At 37.2% G+C, this 25,946-nt stretch overlaps 1 protein-coding gene across 12 annotated transcripts in view; it reads left to right on the top strand.

Annotated features, from left to right (window-relative positions):
- The window catches only part of foxp1b (forkhead box P1b), a 458,146-nt gene that overhangs the window by 402,277 nt on the left and 29,923 nt on the right, over window positions 1-25,946 (top strand). For 11 of the 12 annotated variants that reach the window (XM_052017521.1, XM_052017520.1, XM_052017515.1 and 8 more), the window contains 6 exons: window positions 924-1,011; window positions 5,322-5,405; window positions 6,940-6,993; window positions 15,082-15,283; window positions 16,399-16,475; window positions 17,139-17,240. In XM_052017521.1, coding sequence (XP_051873481.1) covers window positions 924-1,011; window positions 5,322-5,405; window positions 6,940-6,993; window positions 15,082-15,283; window positions 16,399-16,475; window positions 17,139-17,240 — 607 coding nt within the window. The remainder of the gene's footprint in view (window positions 1-923; window positions 1,012-5,321; window positions 5,406-6,939; window positions 6,994-15,081; window positions 15,284-16,398; window positions 16,476-17,138; window positions 17,241-25,946) is intronic. The other variant, XM_052017525.1, reaches the window with a different exon arrangement.

Raw genomic sequence — 25,946 nt, 5'->3', positions numbered from 1 at the left:
GACATTTTGCTAAACTGCCGAGCTGAGCATGAAGGCATGCTTAGTGACAGTGACCTACATGGTCATTGAAGATCTGATATAATTTATGATATATATAATATATTGGATCCATTAGTGAGCATAATGAAGTAGTGAAATGAAAGGGTATTTGTGAAATCAGTTCAAACATCCTGCTAGGATTATGATTAAATGATTAATGAAATGCTACTGCATAAGCATTTTCAAACAGTAATTCATGCAGAGGCTGATAAAATCCTCCAATCATATTTCCTTCACATGCGAACCTTATCTAGACCATTTTATATAAATCATGAAATATGCTGTCTGCTGGCAAGGTACTTATTTAGATTAGTTATAAACGTGCAGAAAAAGGGAACATCTTTGCAGTATAAAATAATCATGCATAATTATATTCATAATTCAAGCTTGTGACAGATTCCATCTTTCTTATTCTTGTTGTCCTTTGCCTTCATTCTGGCTTCATTTGATTTCTGTTATCTTGATGACATAATTAACTGTTAAAGCTCAGAAAATAAGGAGACCTTCGTGAAGAAAAAGGTTGGTTGCTTTTTAATGGCACCAAAAGCTTTATGTGCCATGCATATTCAGTCATACATTTCTGAGAGAAAATCATTTCTTGTCATTTTGGTGAATTACAAAACAGTACTTTCACAGGAAGATGAGATTTTACCTTTTCACTTTAAAATGTTGATTTCATCTCATTTTTTTGTCAGTTTTTGGGGGTTTTTTGTAGATCGTAATGGACATTGTCACCACTTTTGAAATTTTGGGTGTCATTTGAAATATAAGTATTAAATATAATACAACTAGATCCAGGTTTTAGGGGAGGGGGGTTCAAGAACAGTTTTTTTCCATTTTTAAGAAAACATAATCTAAAGAATTCAATGTTCATTTCTTCTCAGACATCTCAACAATGAACATGCACTGGATGATAGAAGTACAGCACAGTGTCGAGTGCAGATGCAGGTTGTCCAACAGCTGGAACTGCAGGTAACTTTTTTTTGCTGAAAGAGATGCATTGACCCAAATAACCATTTGGTTTATCATGATAAGATGTCTGGAGATAACAGGTACATAATAACAAGCATCTATCTCAATTTATCTTCTGAACTATAGATTATTCTCTTCCTAATACTGTGTCCTTAATGCTTCCACTTTATAGGATTGCAAGGCTTTAGCCATTTCCCAAATGATTTCTATGTAGTGTGCATTTTTCAGCATTTCTATTAACTTCAATTTGTTTGCTGCTTCCAAAATGTAGTTCCATTGCCACCATTGGAACAGAATTACAGAAGCAAGCGACAGCATACTGTATATACATGGTGTATTGTGAATTAGCAGAGCTGACTGAACACAAATTTCTGTTCTATTATACTTTTTCAGTATTGGTAGCTGCTTTCTCTGAGTCCTCATCCATCCCAAAGGACTGCCTGAAAAGAAGATAATTTTAACCTCTTTGGCTTCTTTTGTGACTTGTTTGGCTTTGAGTACCAGCATACAGCTTTTTCAGCTTTGTAGCGTCAATGAACAGGTTCTATGCACACTGTGATCCCGTTTTAGTAACAGTCATTACAGTTGCACAACATGGACTGAAGTGGTCCTCCATCCTAATTGTGCATCACCAGATGTTTGAAGCCAGAATAGAAATGTAGCAGAGCAGGATGAAAGAAAGGGGTTACAGACTTTAGGCTGAGCAAGACAGCAGATTGCAACTTGGAGTTTCTGAATTCAAATCCCATTATACAATGCAGTTTTAAAAATTCACTTACAATGATGTGGATATAGCTGGCAAGAACAAAATGTAATGCCTAGTTGCCTTTAAGAGGTGATGATGTGCGTCAGAGGAACATGGAAAGAGTAGACTGTTTATTCCCTTAAGATTGTATATCCCACCAGTCAGTAGGGTCATGGCTGTTTTATCTTGCTTTTGTTTTCTCTATAGATATAGAAATCTCAGATTTAAGTTTAACAACAGACCTAGCATCAGTTGCCATTTGCAAAGAAAGTTCCTAGCTCCTACTTTCCTCTTCTTATCTTCACCCCTAATTCTTAGACGATCTCTCCTTGACTTATTTTCCCCAACCAACAAACATTGTTTCTTTGTGCCCCTCATGACTTCCTTTTTAATTCAAATCATCCCTTAATCTAAATACCTTTAGATTTAACCATATTACTGAAGATGAATTCTGTGAATGTGGTAACTTGTGGGCAATCATTAGAAAGAAATGATCATGAAAGCCAAATGGTCTAAAAATGTCAGAGCAGAATGTCAGAACCTGTCACTCCTTTTAGGTCTGTGATTATCAGCGGTCCCATAATACTCAATTGTCACTTGATGCTCTCAGGTTCATTAAGAATTTGTTTCGCAAGCTGAGCTTGTAAAATCAGGAATGTACTACAGATTTAAGATTCTTGACACTTTGCCTTTCTGTGAAATATATGAAAATCTTAAAAACTTCATGGGGGCAATATTGGAGAACAACATTCCTTTTGATTGTATTATTTTTGACAATATAATTTTGTCGGTGGCATTAATAACAATTGAGAACCCTCCTGGAATAATCAATTAATGCTTCCTGGGTAGTAATATGGTGGAGCATTTTCACTTTAGATGCATTGAGTGATCAAATTGTGTACAAAAGTGCATTAACTTTGAGGATGCATTTCCTCTCCAAGTTCCACTTAAACTCCTTTGCATATCAATAAAACAATATCCCCAATAACTGAGTACAATTGTGCGGTATATTATAACATAATATTTTAATAGAGTAGTTTCATAATATTCCTTGCTATATATGTGTTCCAAAGTAGTACATTAATTAATACAGCCATAAATATATTACAAAAATAAACATTTTTAATCAGTCTAGTATGTCACCTGTGAATAATCCAATTTAAATATTTTAATATCCCATTGAAAAAGGACTCTACAGATTCATTGTAAGTTATTTTGTTGTGGTCATCTTCCAGGCAAATTAAAAATATATATTCCAAAGCTTTTAAATGTCTATTAGTGTCCTTGAACCCATAAGAAGCCGCTTAATTTTAAGAGTCTCCTTGAAGGCCTGTAAATGGACCAATTAGTGGAAACCCTCAGTGTTAATTAATTCCATCTGAGGTCAGGGTCAACTTTTAGCATGATGTTTATTAAACTAGCACAATAGGGTATGGGATCTTTATTTGAACAAAGCATAATTCGTGCTTGAAATTCACAATTGTTTGTACAGGTTTGGCTGCTTTTTTACCTAGTGCAAACTCTCGCCCTGTAAATGATAATTTTTGAGTATGAAAGGAATGGCTTTTGGACAGTATGCATGCGTATCAAGTGGGAGAAAGCAAATTTTGTGATGAAGCCCAGCAAGTGTCAGTAAGCACATAAATGGAATACCACAGATGTTTTTGATGGAGGACAGCTGAGTAGCATGAAAAGGAGACAAGAACAAAGGCAATACATCTTAGAAAGGGTCTGCACCATTTCTGTCACTAGGAGGGTATTGCAGGAGGTTCAGGAGAAAATAAGTGGCTGAAGAATGGAATGGAAAGCCATGACTGTAATGCTGTAATTATGGTCACTGAAGTGATAAACAAATAAATTAGAACATTTAACATAGTGAAAAACAACTATTATTTGGAAGAAAAGTATAAAATTCTATATTAAGTGGATAATATATGGCAAGAAATTTTACTCTTGGAAGGAACGTCCATCGGCCAGATCTTCATAAGTTAGTCCTCATTGATGCCATGTTTAATTGAAAACTGGCATAAATAAGAGGGCATGATATGCAACAAATGGAGAAGCCCTATATATTAAAGTCATTGACTTCATGGTGTTTCTATGTTTTCTTTTGTTAATTAGCTAATTTTAAATTCCTGTTGTGGATTAATGACTATTAAAACAGCACACAAAATAATTGGAATCCCTAGATGAAGCAGCAGTGGTTGATTTCTTTTGAGGGAGAGCTTAGAAAGTCACTGTGGGATTGAAGCTCCTCCTTCACCGTATTGCTGCTAAAACATTTATTCATATCCTTGTTTCCTTCAGAATCAATTACTTCAGTATTTTTCTTGTCAACGTACTCAGCCCTGCCCCTCACATAATTGCAATTTACCCAAAAACTTCCTTGTGTACTCCAGTAGTTACAGATTTTATGCTGTTGTTCTGCATGCTTGTTATTTTAAGCCATAAACATCCCACATTACACATTCATTTAAACCTAATTGCTGGTACAGCTGAAATAGTGGAGAGCAGCAATATTACTGTCCTCATCCATAATTGAAAGAACATGTGCATGAGTTTCTGAACAACTCAAATAGTTATGCTTTCAGAGTTAAATGAACAGGAAGTTGCAAGGTAAAAAGGGCAAAATAAGTTCTGAACGTTTTTCATAAGCAGTAATAAAACAGTTGCTTTTTATGTATGTCAGTGAAATAAAGATCAGATATGTGCCAGAGTGTGCATTAATTCAAATAGTAATGACACACTTAAGAGCTGTTAAAACATTTCTATTCTGATTAGTGATGGAAACAAAATTGCTTCTGAAAACACAGATTAAAGTACTTCCCATGAAGTGTTTTGCTGCATACGTATACTTAACCTGATAGCTTTAATACTGGCCGATAAAAAGATTTGCTCCTATGTTTCCTAGTTGACTGGGATAACCTTTGTACCCTCTGCAGTACTTCATAGTTAGGCAAAGGTAAAAGTGACAAGAATTTTCATCTTTACTAGCAGCTGTTCTAAAATTTGATGCAGCATTGAACATTTATTTTATGTTTTAAACAATAAGCTTTAGACTGAGTATATCTCATTGCCTATCAAGTCTCCCACTTACATTTAGGGTACTTTACTCTTATGGGGTGCCAAATTCAACTGTGGCAGTGTGCAAACTGGGCAGAAGAGATCAGCTTACCATTACTGACTTCCATGAAAGGGTAATCAGGTAGCATGTATAGTGCCACCACCTGTTTAATGCACTCGCCAAACTTGAATCACCTGACAGAAGCACTATGAACAATGCCTAACAGAAGAATTGTTACAGAGTTATCTAATGTTTCCAACTTCTGCCATGCACATAGATTCACTATGTATAGAAATATAATGTAGTAAGCCTACAAACCTTAAGTTTTAATCAGTTCATTAATTACATTTTGGTATATTAAAAATGCATTTGATTAAAACAAAATGAATTGGTTTGATGCAGAGACTGAAAGTTTCACTAAGGATGATTAATAAGTGTGTATGCAGTTGTTTTTGATTGTTGTGGTTTTACTTAGGAATCTAACATGTTTTATTTCTGCAGCTTGCAAAAGACAAAGAACGCTTGCAAGCTATGATGACACACCTGCATGTGAAATCAACTGAACCAAAATCAACTCCTCAGCCTGTAAGTAGTGATCTTATGGGGCAAGGTGACAATTGTGTGAAATGATTAACCTGTCATTTTGATTCTGTACACATCCATACAACTTCGTTTTTTCTTGCTTTCGAGGGGTTTTTAGATTAACCTTTTCTGGTGTAAAGTATTACAATACTATTTAATGTCATCATTTAATGTATCTAATCATGAAGCTCTGGCCCCTGGAAAATTCACAAGCTTGTCCATTTTGAAAATAAACTTTTAGCATACTGATGGTGAGTGTTGATTGAGCTGTGGCTTAGTTTATTATCAACAAAAAGTAAGAAATATTAGAACGAAGTAATCTTGTAACTTGAGTTATAATATATTACAATCTTAACTACAAATTCCAAGTTAAACTCCCCTCATCAATATTTAATACATTGACTTTCATTGGATAAGTTATACCAGCTCTTGCTTTTATTTCTAATAATCCTCCTGACACTCTAGATATCCGATTCAAATATTTTTGAATATTTGCACACTTTTGCTGAAAATTGGAGTCCACCCTTCTGGAAGTGTGCCGCTGTAGAATTACTGCCTAACCATGTAACCCCTTAAAAAGGGAAATTCAATGAAAAACCTGATTTTAAAATATAAAATTATTTTCAATCAGAATCACATGCAAAAACTTTACCTACATGTTTCTGGATGGCAGCTGCCTGCAGAGCTTGTAGTTGATATATTATTACTCGGAAGCAAGTCAGCTCTCAAAGAATGTACTCGTGGCAGCCATTCTTCGGCAGGATAAAAGATGGGGAAAGTGGTGGGGAGGAGTTAACATGGTACACTTCTGTGTGTCTGGGCAGTTTTCTCTCTATTACTGGTCAACGTCCACAACTCTCCATGTGGCCCCAAGACACTGTAAGACAGCGACTCGTCATGAGGAGGATCACAGGATCTTGCACTGAGTGAGGTGCATAAAGTAGAGGTGCTGCAGTCTTTGTCAGCAATACTTGCAGGCAAAAGCGGAGCACGGTGATATCAAAAAGGTGGAAAAACATTGATTTTGCAGTGGAATCCTTTACTTAATATCACTTTGCTGATGGTGCAAAATTTGTTCCCTGTTTTACTGTGAGTGAAAAGTGGGGGCCTTGGATCACAACTTTAATAGTAATGCAGAGACAGCCACTGTGCATCAGAAAGCATGATTTGATGTGCATTAGATACATTAAGGTGAGTCTGTCCTGGAATTGCCTAGACCAATTTCCCAACTGTTGCTAATCAACCTGGAAAAGATCACTAACACCATTTAACATGCGGGAGATGGTTCTTAAGTGCAATTCTTGCATAAAAACTTCACAAATGGGTCCAATTTCTAGGCACTACTTAGCCGATAGAGTGTTTCCTATTATTTGATCATAGAGTGATGCAAATAGCATTCATAGAAAAGCCTATTTGACCCTCTTTGTCAGAAAAAAGAAAACATATTTTCAAAATATTCCAGTGGTAGAAAGGAAAAAAAAGTCTTTTGGAAATGAGAAAAAAAGTGAAAATACGATTTTTAATTCTTTTTTCTAAGATTTTTCTGATGCCTAAAATCAAGGAGCTGTGCTCGGCCATTCCAAAGAATAAGGTAAATAAATAATTTGTGACCTTACAGCAAAATGTTATACCATGCATATATATTTTTCTGTATATGCACACATATCTAATGATTCCCAAAATGCAGTGGGCAGGATCATGCTGGATCTTGTCTATGCCTCACGTTTAACCACACCCTCTGCTCCATATGCATGACTTCTCTTACCCCAATACCTTTTTGTGAGTCCATGTGTCCAATTGGACTGGAGTCCTCACTACTGCAGTCATGTTGCAAAGTAGAATGGTCCGCAAGTGGCAACAACCTCAGGCAGTGGATGCTGAGACAGTGACCTTCTGACATTTAAAACTCGATGAGATGGATATAAATAATTGAAAATGTGACAACTATTAGAAATAGTAAATATATTTAAATACATCTTTAACTGCTTAATTTAAAAAAAATAAAGAAAACTGAGCCATCTACCTTTTCCATCAAGTTCAGCAACTCCATTCAAATTCTCTTCTCATTGAAACGTACAACATCTTTGAAGGGTTTGACAGGGTAGACGTGGAGCTGATGTTTCCTCTGGTTGGGGCATCTAGCACCAGGGATCACAGTCTCAAAGTAAGAGGGTGGCCATTCAGGAAAAAGAGAAGAAATTTCTTCACAAAGAGATAGTGAATCTGTGGAACTCACTACCTCGGGACTGCGGAAGCTGAGTCATTCAGTGCATGCAAGACGGAGATCAACAGAGTTCTAGATATTAAGGAAATTAACAAATGTAGAGTTAGTACAGAAACCTGGCACTGAGGCAGAAGATCAGCCATGATACTATTGAAAAGTGAAGCAGCTGTGAAGGGCCAAATAACCTCCACTTCTGTTCCTTATGTTTTTATTGGGTTGACTGGGTAAATGAGGTGATAGTAAAGCTAACTGGCCAGACGTGAAGTGTATCCAACCTGTCACCTCTGTCACTGCACTCGGATGGCATCTGACCTCTAGCAGATTCTGTACTTCTACGCTGCTTTATAAGTGCAGAAGGCAGGAGTACCACAATGGGAGCATTGCTGTCAGGTGGCTCTTCTGTCCGAAACTGCCAGCTGAAGAGGAACGTGAACTGGGCCAGTAAAAAGGAATGAACCACTTTTCTTGGCCCAGAGCAAAAGATAAAACAAAAGCCAGCAAGACATAATGGGGATTTACCATGGAGTTCAATAAACTTCTAATAGTGTTCACACGAAAGGTCATTCCACTTACTGTTAACAGGTGGCAGATTACATCATGATCATTATTCTGCTACACTCCTGTAATTCTGTAAATGAACGAATCAATTACAGTGGAAAGATTACCTTATTTCTTGCTTGAAACACGTATTATGCAGTCTCTGAAGGTATCCAGCCAGCAGCAGTATCATTCAACATCAATATATGAGAATTAATTGAGCATGACTGGGCCTTTAGTTGCCACTTGCAACTTCAGTCAATATGTGTTGATGCTGGATAATGACAAGGTAGTGGCTCATCTGCACATAGTAGTTGTCTAATAGAGGACAGAGTAAAAGATGCATACTCTGTCTTGGTAATAGTCATAATTAGGAAAATATTTTTGTATAATCTATGTCAACAATCATAGATTTAATAATAATATAAATATTCCCGTATAAGATGTAACCCATTAAATTTGATTCCATGTGTAAATATGATGCCTGCAAGGGAATATTTCATTATTAATCTTACAAGTGTCAAAAAAAATAGAGCAAAGCATCAGTAAAAAAATTGAGAATAGTGTACAAGATATTTATATTTATTTTAATTGTTTTGTAAAATTTATGGTTCATGGGCGGCATGGTAGCATAGTGGTTAGCGCGACGCTCTTACAGCACCAGCGATCGGGGTTCGATTCCCGTCGCTGTCTGTAATGAGTTTGTACGTTCTCCCGTGTCAGTGTGGGTTTCCTCCGAGTGCTCCAGTTTCCTCCCGCATTCCAAAGACGTACGGGTAGGTTAATTTGGGATTAAAAAAGATGGACGGCGCGGACCCGTTGGGCCGGAAGGGCCTGTTACCACACTGTAAATAACATTTTTAAAAAAATTAGTGTGATATGTTTAAACATTAAGGAGAAACACAAAATTATTTTAAAATAAAACATTCAAATGGGTAATTTAGAAATGTGATATATACCAAGTCATGTGAGCCTTGTGCAGAAATGATAGAATCAACCTATAACATTGCAAAGAATGTCAGAGAATGGACAGAAAAAGCAGTGCCATAACCTAATACAGTTTAGGTTTGTCCCTTAATGTTTCATAAAATATTGTTGTTAACTTTACAGTTAAATGACAAAAGGTTATTAAATGCAATTAGCAAAACTGCAGAAATTTAATGCCTTTTATCACATGACAGTAATTGTTAGTTGGAAATTTCTGTTTTCAACACTGTAAATAATCCTTTCCCTTTTTATTTATGTGGTTATGTAAAAACTGAACCTTTGATTTAGCTTTTCTTTAAATTTGACTTGAATGTTTTTTGCTACAATGGGCAGTTCTATCAATTTTCCCTTTCCTGTTTTTAACCATTTACTACTTCGTATAAGTTCATTCTCTGACATTCTTTGCATTGTTACAATGAAATACAGTTTGGAATCTCCGATAATGTCTCATAAAATTTTACGTTAAATTTAGTTATATGAGACAAGTTCATTTAATGCAATATTCAGCAAAATTTCAAATTTAACCATTTACTATTTCATATGTTCTGACTGTTCAGCACCTGATGAATATGGTATCCAAACAAGGGAGCAAAAATCACCAGAAGTTTACGCAAATCATGTCCATTCACTCCAAATAAGACTTATTTAGACCCATCCTTCTTCCCAGCTTTTAGTTCATGTCCCAGTAATTTATAGCACTTCAATTGCTTGACCAGCAATGATGAAGGATTAGCAAAGAATAACTTCAAAGTAGTTGTTCTCCTAAATTCCAGACAACAACAATTTCTATTTTTGTTATGATATAATCCCTCATTATATTTAGGAAGTCACATGACTTGTGGATATAAGAATATCGTAAAGGCTTTTTAGAAAGGGCTTTTGGCTACCATCATTAGGGTTGCTTTTTGTTGGAAAGGTTACAGGATAACTCTTGCAAGATGCTCATTGAATTTAGAATTATGGACACCTTATCCTAGTTTATGGCTTAAATCAAGCATGACCAAACTGTGGCTTGCAGACAAAATCTAAATGTGGCAACTCTTAGGTGACCATTGAAGGGATGCAAAACTGAAAGAGAGACTTGGATACACAACAGTACACAAGGTCCAAAGTGCTGTGCAATGGCAGAATAGGCTTTTGCTTCACAATCTCCTGGCATTGGAGAGGGTGGGCAGTTTGGAAAAAGAGAGTTGGAGAGAAGGACTGGAAGGTTGAGGTGGGAGCTGTCAGAAAGAATATCATGGTGGATGTTGGGCAGATGTTGAGCAGTTAGGGGAGATTATCTGGAATAGGAAATGTAATGATTGGGGACTGGCAGATGATCAAGAGAGGATCATCAAGGAGATGATTGGTGGAAGGATGTTGTCAAGGGAATGTAGGGCCAATCAGTAAGTTTGGTGACTGGAATGATCGGTAGGTCAATAAATCTGGATTAGAAACTTGCATGTTAAATTGTTTTAAAGAACATGAAAAGACTGGTTTTCTCCAGAAAAGAATACTTCACACTTGAATATAACATAAACCTTAATAACCAAATGGCAAATAGAGATCATTTTCACTAAAATTTATCAAGTACCTTTTGTTTTAGATCTTAAATAGCAATGCCCATGTTTAGTGTGGATTTTAAGTGAGATCAAAAATGTACCAGAGCATTGAGCATTATGTTTCTGTATAAGTTTTGGAAGTATATTATGTTTTCTCTGTAAGATTTAATGTACTCATTTTCATCTTAAACATTAATAATGCTGGATTTTGCTTAACATTACATTATAAGCTCTTACACCACTGCAGTTTCTCTGCAATGACTTGCTTTTTCCTAATCATAAGTTTCTCTTCAGAAACATTTTATGTTACTATTTATCTGGACTTTGTTTTTATTGTGGGGGAGTCATGGTTTGGCCAACATTAGCTAGTTTTCTAAGAAGGCATGTTTGAGAGAGCATAGTACAATGTTCTGTTTCTAAGTAGAAAGTAACAAAAATTATAAATGGAATAAATAAATGATTTTATCTGGGAGAAGACCAGTAAAATTGTCTTGGGAAATATGCAGAATTCAGAGTAGCTGCTCAGCAATTCAAACCACTGATAGCTATGGTCAGAGTAGGTGGTTCCATCATAATCACTTTTACACTTTTAATGTTGTTTTGCTGAACCAATTCTAGTTTAATGAAATGCCCAATTGAAATAGAGCTAGTTTATTATGGCTGTGAGATCTGAATACCCAGGGTGAAGGATCAGGAACTCTCATGTGATATTTCAAAATGCCAATTCAGAACATGTACAGAAGTTTTAATGAGAAAAATGAAGATAATTTCACTATTGAGTTCAATGTTTTTACAACCAAATTTACATTTACTGCATCTCAATGTGTAATTATATTTAAATCGCAGACCATTTGGAATTATTAGGTTGATATTTTTTTCTTAAAATGAACTTTGCATAAATGATTTTGGTTATAGATTTTGAAAACACATTTTCTATTACATTTCACGTGAACCAGCTTCCATCAGCTCCAGCCAGAAAATTGACTTCTTCACATGGATTGTCAGTGCTTCTCCTTGAACAGCTAAAATGATTGGGTTATAGTGTGAAAGATTTGAGAGGGTCATGTTCTCTCAATTTCCCCAACCTCTCTCCATGAAAAAGTACCTTTGTTACATTGTGGTGCTTTTGGTTTGGCTGAGAGATGTTGTTAGCTCATCCAACCAAGCCAAGCAAATTTGAGTAACAGACAGTTTCAAGACTCAGAACTGTGAGCTCTGCTTAGGAATTGAGCAGCTCTTTGAATGACAGCTTTTCAATGGCATCTGACATGAGTGTTGAAAAAGTATTTTCAGCAGAAATAATGGAGGGCAAGTCATACACCACTGGAAATGAAACAAATGCATATATAGTAAAATGTTGCACAGCTTAGATTGTACTCAAAGACTGGAATTTTTAATGTAGAGCAACAACAGCCACTCAACCTAGGTTTTCTCTTGTCAAAAGCAGAGTTTATTTGTACCATTGTTTTAGACATTTTGAAAATCTCACCTATATATGAAAGTGATTTATTGTTTAAGACTGTATTCTTTTCCAAGATTTTCTTTTAACTTAACACTTATTTTAGCAAATATGCTAGACGTCATACAGAAAGTACACCTGGGCTTCGAAGCTATTTTACATTGAAAGACTGAAATGTCTTTGTAAGTCGTGGTCCAGAACACTTTCCAGTATAAGTGGAGCATTCATTGTTTTGTAATCTTTTGTTTTGTAAAATTTAAGGTTGATGTGCCAATTTCAGCTGGCATTGTGGGGGGGGGGGATAAAGTACCAATAGTTAACCTGCATTTCATAACCGGTGAACGTGAGCTTGCTTGCTTGGTAACCTGGTAATTATTTTCCATTGACAAACAGAATAACCCATGCAATTGATAAATATTAATATTGTCTTATTAGCGAGGAGAAGAGGGCTCTGATAATTAATCATTGTGCTGGGTAACAGATGTCAGAATGTGAGCGTACTGTTTATTAGTAGAATTATGCATCATTAAGTGCTATCTTTAAAGCAAGCTGAGAATACCAATTTTTGTTGTTAAGAGATTTCAGTTTGCAAATTACTGCTTTATTCAATCTGGCAGTTTACAGACAGACCAAAATTAACATTGCACTTTGTAAGGTGTTTCCATTAGATGTGGTGCTGTTATAAATTTCTCATTTCGCATAGTTAATAAGAAAAACAATATCTGTAACAATGGGTAAAAAAAATACTTGTTAGGGATTTATGAACAGTTTAAGGCACTTTTAAACCTGTTCAACAGCACCTAGATGGTGATCAATATAAAAATTAGGCTTGTGGAGCTGTTTCTGCTGGAGGAAGCAATGTGCAGTATTTTGTCTTCAAGGCTAATTCATTGCCAAATAAGTTTGCTACATTGATGGAAATAAGTTCAATGCGGTGTATATGAGCCTTGATGAAATGTATATTTTTAATAGTAAGTGCTGTCAAGGCAATACCTGAAATGCACTGTTTTTAAATAGAAGTCATGCTACTTAGATTCTGTTAATTTTGATAGTGACCAGTTTTGGTTTTAAGCAAAAAGCTCTCACAAGTAGAGATTAGGAAGAAAAGTATAAAATATGAAAAAAAATTCATGCCAGACTCAAATAAATAAATAGATAGATAGAAGCTCAAATAAATTTGGTAGAAATTTAACCCAGTCTAGTAGCACTAAATGTGCCACATTGTAGTGACAAATATTTTGCACCAAATACATTAGAACTAAATTTTGGAGGCAGAGCACAATCTCCTTTTGCTTCTCTATAGTACCATTAACAGTACTAACTAGGGGTGAATTTCTAAACGTTAGTTAGAAAATATGTGTTTCTTCTGACGGTCTTGAAAATAGCAAGAGGATAGACAACTTTTGGATGCGTATAGTGACCTGTCTTAAAGTCTTGATACTTAACCAGAAACTATCGTTGAAAGATTGGATCATGTTTTTACATTTTCAATTTACATGCACGTTGAGTATCTGAGATTCTGCTTGGGTGAGGGAGTGTTTTGGTGCATTCCCATGTTCCAGCAGCTTTTTACATGACACACATTTTAAAATATCCTAATATCCATTCAGTGAACACAATATCATATTGCATTACTTATTCTTTGCTGGAGAATGTAACTATTGTAAAAACATAATGGCCTTTGTTAGTTAAATATGCATTAGATTTTTTTTGGCATGTTATGAAGATTATTTTTGTTTGTTTTTGTAGATCACATATCTCTGGTTTATATAATTACATCATGCTTCCTTACTCTTAATATTTGATAGCAGACAAGGTTTATGATTAAGATTCTATTTACTGTTCAGTGAGCAAGAGATGGGAAAGAAAACCAAATAGCTTGAAAATTACTAAACTAAACCATGTCTGTTTGCCTTCATAGTTCTTCACTTGTGTTTGTAAAGGTTGTTTAATAGGCCTGATCTGTGATGGAATTCTGTAATTGTGTGGTGTTTTAAAGTAAGCAAGTGCAAGGCCTCCAGATAATGACTATTAGCAGGACTCTAGTAATTGGAGAACTTGTGAACAAGGATGTGTGGAAGGGTGAGGTGTTAAACATGGGTGATACACTTTTCACCTGAACCCTTCTGCCTCCTTTGCTACTGAGGCTGAATCTCATCAGCAGTAATTGATGCCGTTATCAAAAAAAATTGAAAAGTGACACTTCTAAAGCAATTGACAGAGTTGACATTCCATTAATTTGTTAACACAATTCGCAAGTGATTGTCACAAATGAAACACCATTCCCCACGATGCCTATATTGGTGCTTTCTTTCCTACCGATTGCAGTCCTATTTAATTTGGAAACTCTGCTCCTTTGTTAAATTAGCAATTAGAACAATTTTGTGGGAATATGTATATGTGTCATTAGTTTTTTTTCTCCAAATTAATGGGAAGAGCAGAGGTCAGTCGGAAATTTTTCAGTTGACTGGAGTGCCTCTGTTGAGATTTGGAGCTTATTTGGAACAGTTGCAGCTGCAAGCTAGAACAGAACAGCTGCTTTCAGCCACTCTGGCTTCAGAGCTCCATTTAATTAGTTTACCTCATAGCTATTATTGCTAATATCACTGCCTCCCCCTCAAAAAATTACTGTTTCGATTTAAAAATTCTTCCGACATCTTGTGTCACTATAGGTTGATGATGGGGTCAGTTTGATGCAGTGTTTAATCATTAGATCACCTACATAAGCATCACCTAATTAGAATCCTTTCAATACAATTTCATCTTTTAATTAGCTGAGATTGTCTGCTTCCTCTGTAGCTTATTAGTGGCAGCACAGTGGTAGGTGTGAATCACACTGTTATTTGTCAAGTCTGTTAAAGCTTTCCCCTTTTTCTCCTGTTTTTTTTCCACCATTACCCAAATCTTCCCCTCAAACTATCTTTTTAGCTGAACCTGGTATCGAATGTCACGTTGTCAAAGACTGCGTCTGAGGCTTCTCCACAGAGCTTACCTCACACTCCTACAACGCCAACAGCCCCTATTACCCCAGTCACACAGGGACCCTCTGTTATTACCCCGACCAGCATGCATAGCATGGGACCCATCCGTAGGCGGTACCCAGACAAGTACAATGTGCCAATTTCCTCAGGTGAGTTCTTTTGTTCTTGCAACTATCAAAGTGTAAAATATATTCATTATATATTTTCATTATCACAGGTGGCCATTCAGCCCCTTGAGTCTAAACTGGCTCTATCCTTCCATCTCGCAAAGTCCTGCAAATTCTTTCCTTGAGATGCATATCCAGCTCCCTTTTGAACATTACCATCAAACCTGCCTCCACTATTACCTTAGGCACTGCATTCTAGACCCTAGCCACTCTGTTAAAAAAATATTTTTCCGTGTGTCACTTTTGGATCTTTGGCCAGTTTTCTTCATTCTATGTCTTTTCATTCTTGACCTCATTCTTCTACCAGACTACCTTGCAAACCTCCTCTCTTCCAAGGAGAACTTCTCCACCCTGTTTACATATAAAGTCCCACATCTCTAGAATCATTTTGGTAATTCTCTTCTGCACCCTCCCTGGAACTTTTTACATTTTCCTAAAGTGTGGGACTGAGGACTGGATCCAATACTTGTAACAAAGGCTCATCATGACTCCTAACTCATACACTCTGTGTTTCTATTTATAAAGCTTAGGATTCCATGTGCTTTTTTTAACCGCCTCAACCTGGTCTGTCAGTTTCAGTGAAACGTGCACAGAAGCTCCAAGACCTCAGTCAGTCTATATGTCCTTGAAGTCTATCACTAAGCTTCCAAGTTTTGTGTCATCTGCTCATTTGGATATTGTGCATTGTGCACTCAACTCCATGTCATTAATATATTAACAAAAGCAGTGGTCCTAGTACCTGGAAGAACTCCAATGTGCACCTCTGTCCAGTCCAAAAACCAGCCTTTCATTACTACTATTATTACCCTGTTTCCTGTCTCTTTGTTAATTTTTTTTATCCATGCAACTACATCTCCTCATTGCCATGAATCATGGTAACAAGCTTATTATGTGGCACCTTGTCAAGCACCTCTAGCAAATCCATATATACCACATCAACTGCATTTTCCTCATTGACTGTCTCTATTACTTAATCAAAACTGAAAATCTGATAAAATATTTCTTTGAACAATAATTCCCTGCTATATAATCATCATTAAAGTATAATTTTAAAGCCATATACTTCTGTACATTAATATATTTCTGTCTATTTACAGACATTGCTCAGAATCAAGAATTCTACAAGAATGCAGATGTTAGACCTCCTTTTACATATGCATCATTAATAAGGCAGGTGAGTACAATTAGCTTTTGAAAGCATCTTCACATTCAAATGCTTCCTAACTCTTAACACAAGCTTTTCAAAAGTTAATCTTGTAGCGGCTGCTACCGCGATGTGAAAGCAAGACACTAGTCAGTGGGCTGCAGAACAAAAACTGATTTATTTTCCTGCCTTGCACGGGCCTTTTAAGAGGAACGGTTCCCGCCCACCGAAAACAGAAATGACGTATGCGCTACGTCATCGAACTTTTCCCCCACGCGGGTTCTCCCCGTCACTCGGGGAAGACGAAGGCCCGACGCCATCTTGGGCCTCGCCGCTCCGACGACGCGCGACCCGACCGCTGAGCCGGTTCACTTGCTCGGACGGTGAGTCGCTACAATCTCTAACTTGATAAACAATGTGGTAAAGTATGATGTGGCTCAAAATGTTAAAGCACTTCCAAGTATTGTGCATCTTGCTGTACTTACATTTTGCTTTAACAAAAATATAAAAAATTAAGGTCTTTTCTCTATCTTTTGAATCTTATAATTTGTGGTTTTTTTCTTTTAAATTAAAACACTTTATGTTGAAATAAGGTAAGTTAGGTTAGTGAATTCATTCCTTATATGTTTAACTTAATATAATATTCTTAAAAGAAACATCTGCACTTATAACACAAATTGTGTTCTATCTCAGGCAATTCTTGAATCTCCAGAAAAGCAGCTAACACTAAATGAAATATATAACTGGTTTACACGAATGTTTGCCTACTTCAGACGCAATGCAGCAACGTGGAAGGTAAATAATTATAATTACATGTGAAATATTTCTTGATCGGTTCCTCACAGAGTTGCAGTAATTCTGTAGCTAAAAGTAAACAAGACATTGCATCTGACTTTGGGGTGTTTGCCAGAAATTCTCAGGTACCTAACTAAGCACTTATGCTGAAACTCATAATTCAACTCCTTTGCTCTATATAACATCAAGAAAGCAATTACAATGCATGTTTTCTTCTGTGTTTTTATTGTATTATATAAACATGCGACACTGCTAGTACATAACAACACTAAATAATCATGCTGTCATTTGAAGTAAGTGTGCTGCAAATGTTCAGGCACGATCCACTAATTAGATGAAAGAATGGCTGTTTGCCTTGCAATGCAAACAGAAGCTGCGGTCCCTGTCCCTGTTCTTCATGTCCCCTCCACAAACCATAGTTCATTCTACAGTTTCTACATGCCACAAGTGCTGGAGCTGTGTCTGCTCATCTGGAACGTGTAGAATAAAGAAAGAAGATATCACGTCAATGCAGAACGTACTGTTTATTTATGTGGATGAAGCTTTCTTGTACCTCTCTCACTGAGCACAATACTCTGTTACTGGCTAAGGTCAACAAAGAGGGCACTTTTAATGAAATATTTCCACACCAGTATTGCAAACTCAAAACAGAATAAAGTCATTTTAAGAAATGTATCATGAAGACTACATTAAGCAAACTTGCTAACTGTTCCAATGCATTGAATCAGTGTAATTCAACAATTTTAATTTAAATTCTAATCCACACTGAACCTACACATAATGTAACTTATTATTAATGTTGCTAAGTATTATTTGGCCACATAAAATGCAATGGAAGGCCCCAGTTATGACTGTTGTTTGATGAAAGATCCAAAGATGAAATGGTATAATAAGCACAACTACCATCTCTTCCTAAGGCACTGCTGATGTTTCCACTGGCTCCACAACCCTGGCCTGGACACCAAACCCACCTCTGGTGGCAATGAATGATTGGTATTGGCTGTCTGGCTTTGGTTGTTGCAAAGTTGACTGGCCTTTTCAGCTCAGCCTGATCCATCTAAGCTAGTGTTTTTGTGCGTACTTTGTTTTTGCAAATAATGAATCAGCCCACAATTCATAGACCCTATATATTACTGAATTTGCAACAGATTGTCTTTTTTTTTATGAGTGTTAGCAGAAGGAAATGTATATGAGTGAGTTACATGTTCCCAGAATTTTTAGAAAAGACTGCCACAGATTGCCCCATACTTTATAATTTTGTCTTCCATCTGTCCTTCAATCTTTGATTAGTTCGCTCTCTCTTTACTCTTTTTTGACACTCTCCTTTTTCATTGCATGCCTCTGGCAAACTTATGTATTTGTTTCTGCCTTTTCCCTCTCTTTATTGATCTTTTTCTTTCTATATTACCTTAAACAGAGGTTGACTCGAGTCTAAGCTACAGTTTCTCTATTGCTCCTTCTGTTGTTACGTTTCTTTCTTGGCTTGATTTTTATCTTCATATCCCTTGAAGACCTGAAGATTGTTGGTTTACAAAGCACTTTTATCCCTAATCTAAGTTAGTCTCAAACACTTGAAACAAATAAGGTTTGCAGTGTACCATTAATCTCTAAGTCAGTCCCAGTCATGTATTAACCACCCAATATATGGCAGAATCACTGCTCCAACTCTTGCCCTATGCAAATAAAATGCAGTGCTGTACTCCATATGCTAGGGTCCAAGTCTCTCAAACAAAAGTTTGTCTTGCTTAGCACAGGCATCCTTTCTGACTCTGGAGCAAAGACCACAGATCCTGCTGGTTTTGTGCGAAGTCTCTCATGAATCTGTCTGTAGCTTTGGATGCATAATCGAGAGTGGATGAGGAAGTTATAACAACAAAATCATGAAAACGTAGTCTGTTTTCTGGCATCAGGTCTGTCTGTGCTCAGATTCCTGACAACACACATTGGTTTTACCATACATGTAGATAAGTTCTTGTCGTCTTGCTCTCATGAAAGTGTTTCAGTGAGAAATTGGACTCGATGGTGTCATTTTATGAGCACCATGAGTTGCTTTAAAGCTCCAAAATGTCACCTGCAGCAAGCACACCATTGTTGGTGAATTGCACTGCAAGCCATGTTGCTGAACATCCACCAGATGTAGAGAGACCAAGTGGATAAAGGCAGCAATCAGTTTGCAAAGCTGATTTGATAGCACTGCTCTTCATTTTGCAGCTCAGCGATTTGGCTTTCACTTTTCTTTAGCATTGTGTGGCTGAACACTTTTGACACTAGAAGGCACAACATGTTACCTCCCACCCTTCTTCCCCTTAACAAGCATTTTAAAGAGATCATCGTGATACAGCTTTATGTGTTTGGTGCTTTCTAACCTTCAAGTTTCAAAAGTTCATGGTAAGCATTGCTAAAAGACTTTATTTCTCAATTTGAGGCTTCTTCACAAACCACTTATTCCCGTCATGGATGCATTAAGAGCTATTCCATTTACAACTCTACATGACAGAGTGAGTGCAGGACGAGCTGCTGGGGGAGGGAAGCAGAAGGCACAAAAATGATTCCTAGAAGGACTCCATATCTGTCCATGGTGTTCAGCGAGGAATTCTCCCACCTGAACTTTAGTGAGAAACACTGTATGAGATATCTGCATTTAGATAGAATATCCTCCCAAGAACCTGCTGCTGTTACAGCCATAGCAGTGTATTTAGAGCAGGATAGCTATTAGCTTTCAGGATGACTTTTATGATTTGGTTTCTTCCAGGCTGGAGCAGGAACTTTTGCAACATCTATTACTTTGCCATCCTTTGTGTGTGGGGAAAGGACAGATGAATGCCTTCTATTCTCTTGTACCAAAGATAAGCAGGTGGAGAAAGCACGTGGCTTTGCTGGGACTGCATGCTTCCATGTGCACCAGGGCCCCATTGACTGCACATACATCGTTTACGTGTACCACACGTCGACTCTGCCCTTTACTGGAACATAGTTGGATTACATACACCAAACGTTTAGCTGGTATGTAACACATGCGGAAGATCACCCAGACCAATTCCTGCTACCCTGGAAACAATCATAATATCTTCATCTTGAGGCAGACCCTTTTCATTAAACCAAAAGGTGACCACTGGAAGCCAACACTTTGATAAAATGTCTGATCACTTTCCCAAATACAAAAACATTGTTACATACAATGAAAGTCATTCTGCCACACTTTATCTGAGAAGAATAGACCATTTGATGTGCTGAAACAATATTTCCACTGCTGAGGTTGCTCTGAATAGTCCTAAAATACTCACCAGGACAGGTGTCAAGCTTTCTGGTGGTCTGCTGAACCTTGCAGGACCTTATCAAATGAGAGCACATTCCTTGCCACCAGCAATATGATGGTAGTAGAGGAGAAGGAGAGAATAAAGGCAGACTGAAGTCGCCTCTTTCTTTCTGTGCTGCATACAAACTGTTATCTAGGGATTGTGCCAGTGGTCATAACACAATAACCCATTCACCAGTGATACCCCAGGATTACAGCATGACAAGTGGAGGCTGCAGTGGTCTTGGCCAATTTTGGTAGTAATTACAACATGTATGTAGTAATTACAACATTTTAGTATAGATGGCAGTAGTGCAGGCTGGTTTGTGGCTGGCACTCAGCTGTGGGGAGATAGGAGAAGAAATGATCTCTTCCTAACAGGGGACAGCAGGTTTGCACTGCAATGACTAGCTCACCCCCTCTACTGCACTGGATCACTAATCCTCATCTGAATTTGAGAAGCTTGACACCATCCAGAACAATCTACTTGGTTGGCATCTCTTCCACCATCTTAAACATTTACTTCCTCTGCTACCAGCGCACCACAACAGCAGTATGTAGCATCTAAAAGATGCACTGTACAACTTGCCAAATCGCCTTCAATTGGCAGTCTGCAACTTCCATCTAGTATATGGACAAGGATAGCAGGATAATGGGAACACCACCATCTATAAATACCCCTTCCAATCAGACACAACATGGTGTTCCTTCATAGCTGTCTGGTAAAAATCCTGGAGTTTCCTACACAACAGCACTGTGGGAGACTTCTCAGCACAGAGGCTGTAGGGAAGTAGATGATCCTCCTCGAGACCGATTAGTGATGGGAAATAAATGCTTTCATTGCCATTGAAGCTTACATTCTTCAAATACACTTTTTAAAAATTCTACTTCCGAGCTCTGCAGGCTTGACACCTGTATTGAATTACTTAGCTTTCCAATCACACTTCTTGGTAGCATGTGTCTTTCTGCAAGGCCTTCCTGGTTCTTTGCAAATTATAATCCCTTTTTTTTTCCTCCCCTTTTCCAAGGCCTCTAATGCAACCTCTGCAAACATCAACCTGCTTTTGTCCTTGTTGTGCCAATTTTCACTGTTTTCAGATTTACATATAGTACATCAGCCAGTAACTGCTCCAGCCGTAATGAACCTCCCCTTTAGTAGGTGCAGACTATTGTTATCTGGTGTTTTTCACTAATGTTCTGGTCAGTGAACAGCCTGGTTGGCATGGATTGATGTTCATGCCATAATGACCAAGTTGCCCTTTTGCCAACATTGCAAACAAGACTCAGGTTAATCACAATTCTTGATACGTGCATTCAATTTTTGGAAATATCAAATTATATCTCCATTAACAAGTATTGCACTATAGAGCATATCTGTATCATCTTCAAGTTGTCATTCTCATGTATGACTCCAGGCAGTGAATGTTGGTAGCCTAATCAACTGTAAGTTAATAATTCAAAATAAAGTCCTCATGTACATCCAATTCCTTTGAATATCTGTAAGAAATCTATATACACCTAATATTCTAAGTATTTTCAGAAATCATAGAATAGATAACAGATATTTGCAGCCCAGTTTGCACTTGCTGATACATTGTTATCAAAGGTGAGTTATTTAAATAACATACAAAACTGGAACACTTAAGAGTAACAACACTGTAAGACATTTTAAAGTACAGGAAGTCCCCGGATTACGAATGAGTTCCGTTTTTGAGTCTGTACGTAAGGTGAATTTGTATGTAAGTCGGAACAGTTAGATACAGTTCACATCTAGTGTCAGTCAGTCCTAAATCACTACAAGCTTCAGTTATTTATTGCTATATATTAAGATCCAAATGGAATTTTGATTCCAGTTTCATTATAATTCCACACATAATGTGAAGCAATCTAAAATACAGCATAAGTTGTTATCGCCGGGACGTGAAGACGGTCATCAGTCTTGTGTATTTGGTGTCATTCATTACAGTACAGTACTGTGGAGGTACAGTTACCACATCGAGTGAATTTTGTGTATTTTCCGACTGATGGACAAAATCAACTTAAGGACATCTGTAAGAATGGACCTCGGTCATTACCCGGGGACGACCTGTCGGGGGAGAGCGAGTGCTAGATAGATAGATAGATATGGTGAGTGGGGGCAGCGGGAGAGGGGGCTGGTGACCCTTCATGGCGTCCCTCATCATTCGGAACTCCTCGAACATCCTTGCCCCGAAATAGCGATACAGACTGTAACACATGAAATCCACGATCCAGCTGTTTGCCACCTCCATCACCTGGAAAAAGTCAACACTGACAGGCAAACCGTTCTGCGCCCAATTCCGTGCCTTCTTCCCGCCGTTCGTAAGTACGGGCGTTTGTAAGTCAGGTGTTCGTAACCTGGGGACTTCCTGTAGTTCCAATTCTACTGACAACTTCTGATATATTTTTGTTGGCCCTAAAAAGTATATTTTGTTTACAGATGTCAGGCAGGTGATTGTCTTGTAGAGTGGATAAAAAATTTTAGCATATAAATATCTTAAGTAATATTGTGCAAAGAATTCCCAGTGGTTGAACAAAAAGAAAAATCAAGGATACAGTATCAAAATTGACTTTCTATTGTTACGAACCAGCAACAAAAGAAACACACCGAGTCATGTATAAGGGTTTAAAAACTACTTTATTAATAACTACTTATAATAATAAGAGAAATAAAAGTAAAAATGTTAGAAGTAAAAATGTTAAATCTTAAACATTAACCCCAAAAACTAAACTCAAAGTGTGTGTGTGGCAAACTCCAAGTCCAGGAATAGTTTTCAAAGTTCAGTTCAGCAAGCTGTAAGGTGAAACGTGAGCAAAGACTTCTTCTTCAAAACCACCGTTGACTGAAGACAAAAACGTAGATGTAGAGAGAAAATGGAGAGTAATTATGAAATCCAAATGTTCCACGATGGAACCCATACGACACCTAAGTGTCCACTCAGCAGTGACTACTCCACCGCATCTTCCTCACCCCGAAAGGCTCTCGAATCGTGGCCGTCCACACAAATACCTGTGTATCCTACAGGTCAATAACAAAGTGAACCCCACTGCTTGTTCCGAAGTATCTGCCACCCCGAAAGGCATCCACGATGTGGCCGTCCACACAAATACCTGTTTCCCTCTACAGGTTAACGACAAAGTGGACTCCACCGGATTACTCCAAAAAAAATCCATACGTGGATTGTTTACAGACAGTTACTGTTTTTCATCCATCGATAGAGACTAGCAGGCTGGTCTCTCTCTCACTCTCGCTCTCTCGTTCTCTCTCCTCTGACTGACTCCGACTGTCTGCTTCAAAAACGTCATTATGTCCTTTATCTTCTGTTGTAACCACGCCACACACACACTATGCTCTATCTTAAAGGGACATTCACCAATAATAACATAGTCCGTAACACTATTTTGGAAGACGCCAATTGTAGCATGTTTTACAGTAATCAAAGTTGCAGTTAGATTTATTGGTTGAAATAATGGAAGAATCAAATAGGTTTTGTTAAAATAGATAATGAGAACAATTTGATTTTTCTTGTAAGAGAAAGGTGAATTTCTGTTTTATTTGTTGTGTTCTGCTTTACAAAGCAAATAGATTCAGAAACACCACCTAACTTGCTTAAGATGCTTTCATTCTTCAATGTCACTGCAAGCTGGTTCCTTCAAAGTTGTGCCCAGGAAGTCATTGCTACTAACAGGATAGAACAAAAAAGTAGAAAATAAAATAAAGCTAAACAAAATTCCACGTATTTGAAGAAGATTTACCCTCAGAGTATCACTGGGAGCAAATGCTCTGATTTTCTTTTATGTGAAAGATTCATCCTTGCCAACATCCAGCCCCCCTCCCCTCCTACACTCTTGGAAGATCTGTTCTTCAGATATTGCCATGACTGTTATTAAAGTCATTCTTTGTAATCAACCTATCAGGTGGTTCACTTGATCCTCGCAAATTTTCAAATTCGTTGTACAATAGTCATAACCTGTCTCTAGGGAAAGGATGAATATGAATGTCAGTAAGATTTAGATCTTCAGTCACATCTACTGCTTTAATGCAGTAACTGGCCATCCCTGACCTTAATAATTAAAACTAGTGTGGAGCTGTTCCTCAGTATTATCTATTTTAATGCATTAAACACTATCAATTTGTTACTTGTTTCTCATTCCTTAGTCCCATTTTTGAAGTGTATTTTTGTTTGTGTAAAAATGAGACTTTTCTTATCTAAAGATTCTCAAAAATGCATACACGTTATTTAAACGACATGGCAGATTTAGTCCATCTTCAACGTGTCAGATCTACAGCTGTGACTTTGACAAGTACCAGCTCAGTAGATTCATTCAACTCTTTAACAGAATGCTCCACCAACTGCTGACAGTCCTTCCATGGGGCACATTTTAGTGATGAACATTCATCTTCCCTACTGTGACTCAGTTCTGCATGGCAGCATGCAGCATTGTAGAAACACAGAATTGGTATGTATGAAAGTGTCTTCCATCTATTTATGAATAACTAGTGTGCATATAAATAGCATATGAAAAGCAAATATATATATGTCTTTAGTAATAACTTGTGATCCTTTCCTTGACTTTTCTTTAAACATACTGCTGTAGGGCAGAAGCTTCAAATGGTTCTGACAAGTCAGAAGCAATGTCTGTTTACTATATTCATACTATTTCATTAAGGTTGGAATGTGGCCTAACTAAAGGATTTTGACTCCATAAGGGTCTTCACTTCTGGGGCAATTCAAAATGGGCAATGCTGTGATTGTTCTTGAGCAATAGATTAAAAAAAAATGAACCTCTTTAGCACATTTAATTTTGATTTAAGTCTTTGCTAAATGACTGCTATGTGCCAAATTAGATTACCAAAATAAAAATTGCAAAGTATTTCCATTTTGCCAAACATATTTTTCAATCTTCTACCTTTATAAAATCCAGTTGGATTGGCATTAGATTTATGAATATATAGCAGTGTTTTTCCTTTACCAATCAGCAACTCAAATTTGACCTAGTAGGTAACAATTGTTTTTCACCTTTCTGAGCATCACTTGAATCTAGTCTAGGTAAATAGTACAAAGGTGTCCTGTGAGTGAAGGCTGCTGAAGTAAAGTTTGACCAGATTTGCTTTCTACAGCTAGAACAAGCAGGAATCTTGAACTCAACTCTAAATGGTAATCACTAGTTAAACAGTTGCAAACATATCACATTTGGTGAGGAGTAAAATAATAAATAAAAGGGACTTGTTTAGAATTGGATTTAAGCTGCATTGTTGGAACAGTGCTTCAAACTGTCTAAATCTGCTAATTGAGATCTATTCACCTTTTATTACCCCATACAAATGTTTTCAGTACATTCATCACTTTTTATTGTCCTATATAAGTACAATGGTGCATATTGTGACCTGT

The sequence above is a fragment of the Pristis pectinata genome, chromosome 6, assembly GCF_009764475.1.
Source record: "Pristis pectinata isolate sPriPec2 chromosome 6, sPriPec2.1.pri, whole genome shotgun sequence".
Classification (NCBI taxonomy): Eukaryota; Metazoa; Chordata; class Chondrichthyes; order Rhinopristiformes; family Pristidae; genus Pristis; species Pristis pectinata.
The sequence above is the reverse complement of the archived record's forward strand: the minus strand, read 5'-3'. Positions and strand labels throughout refer to the sequence as shown.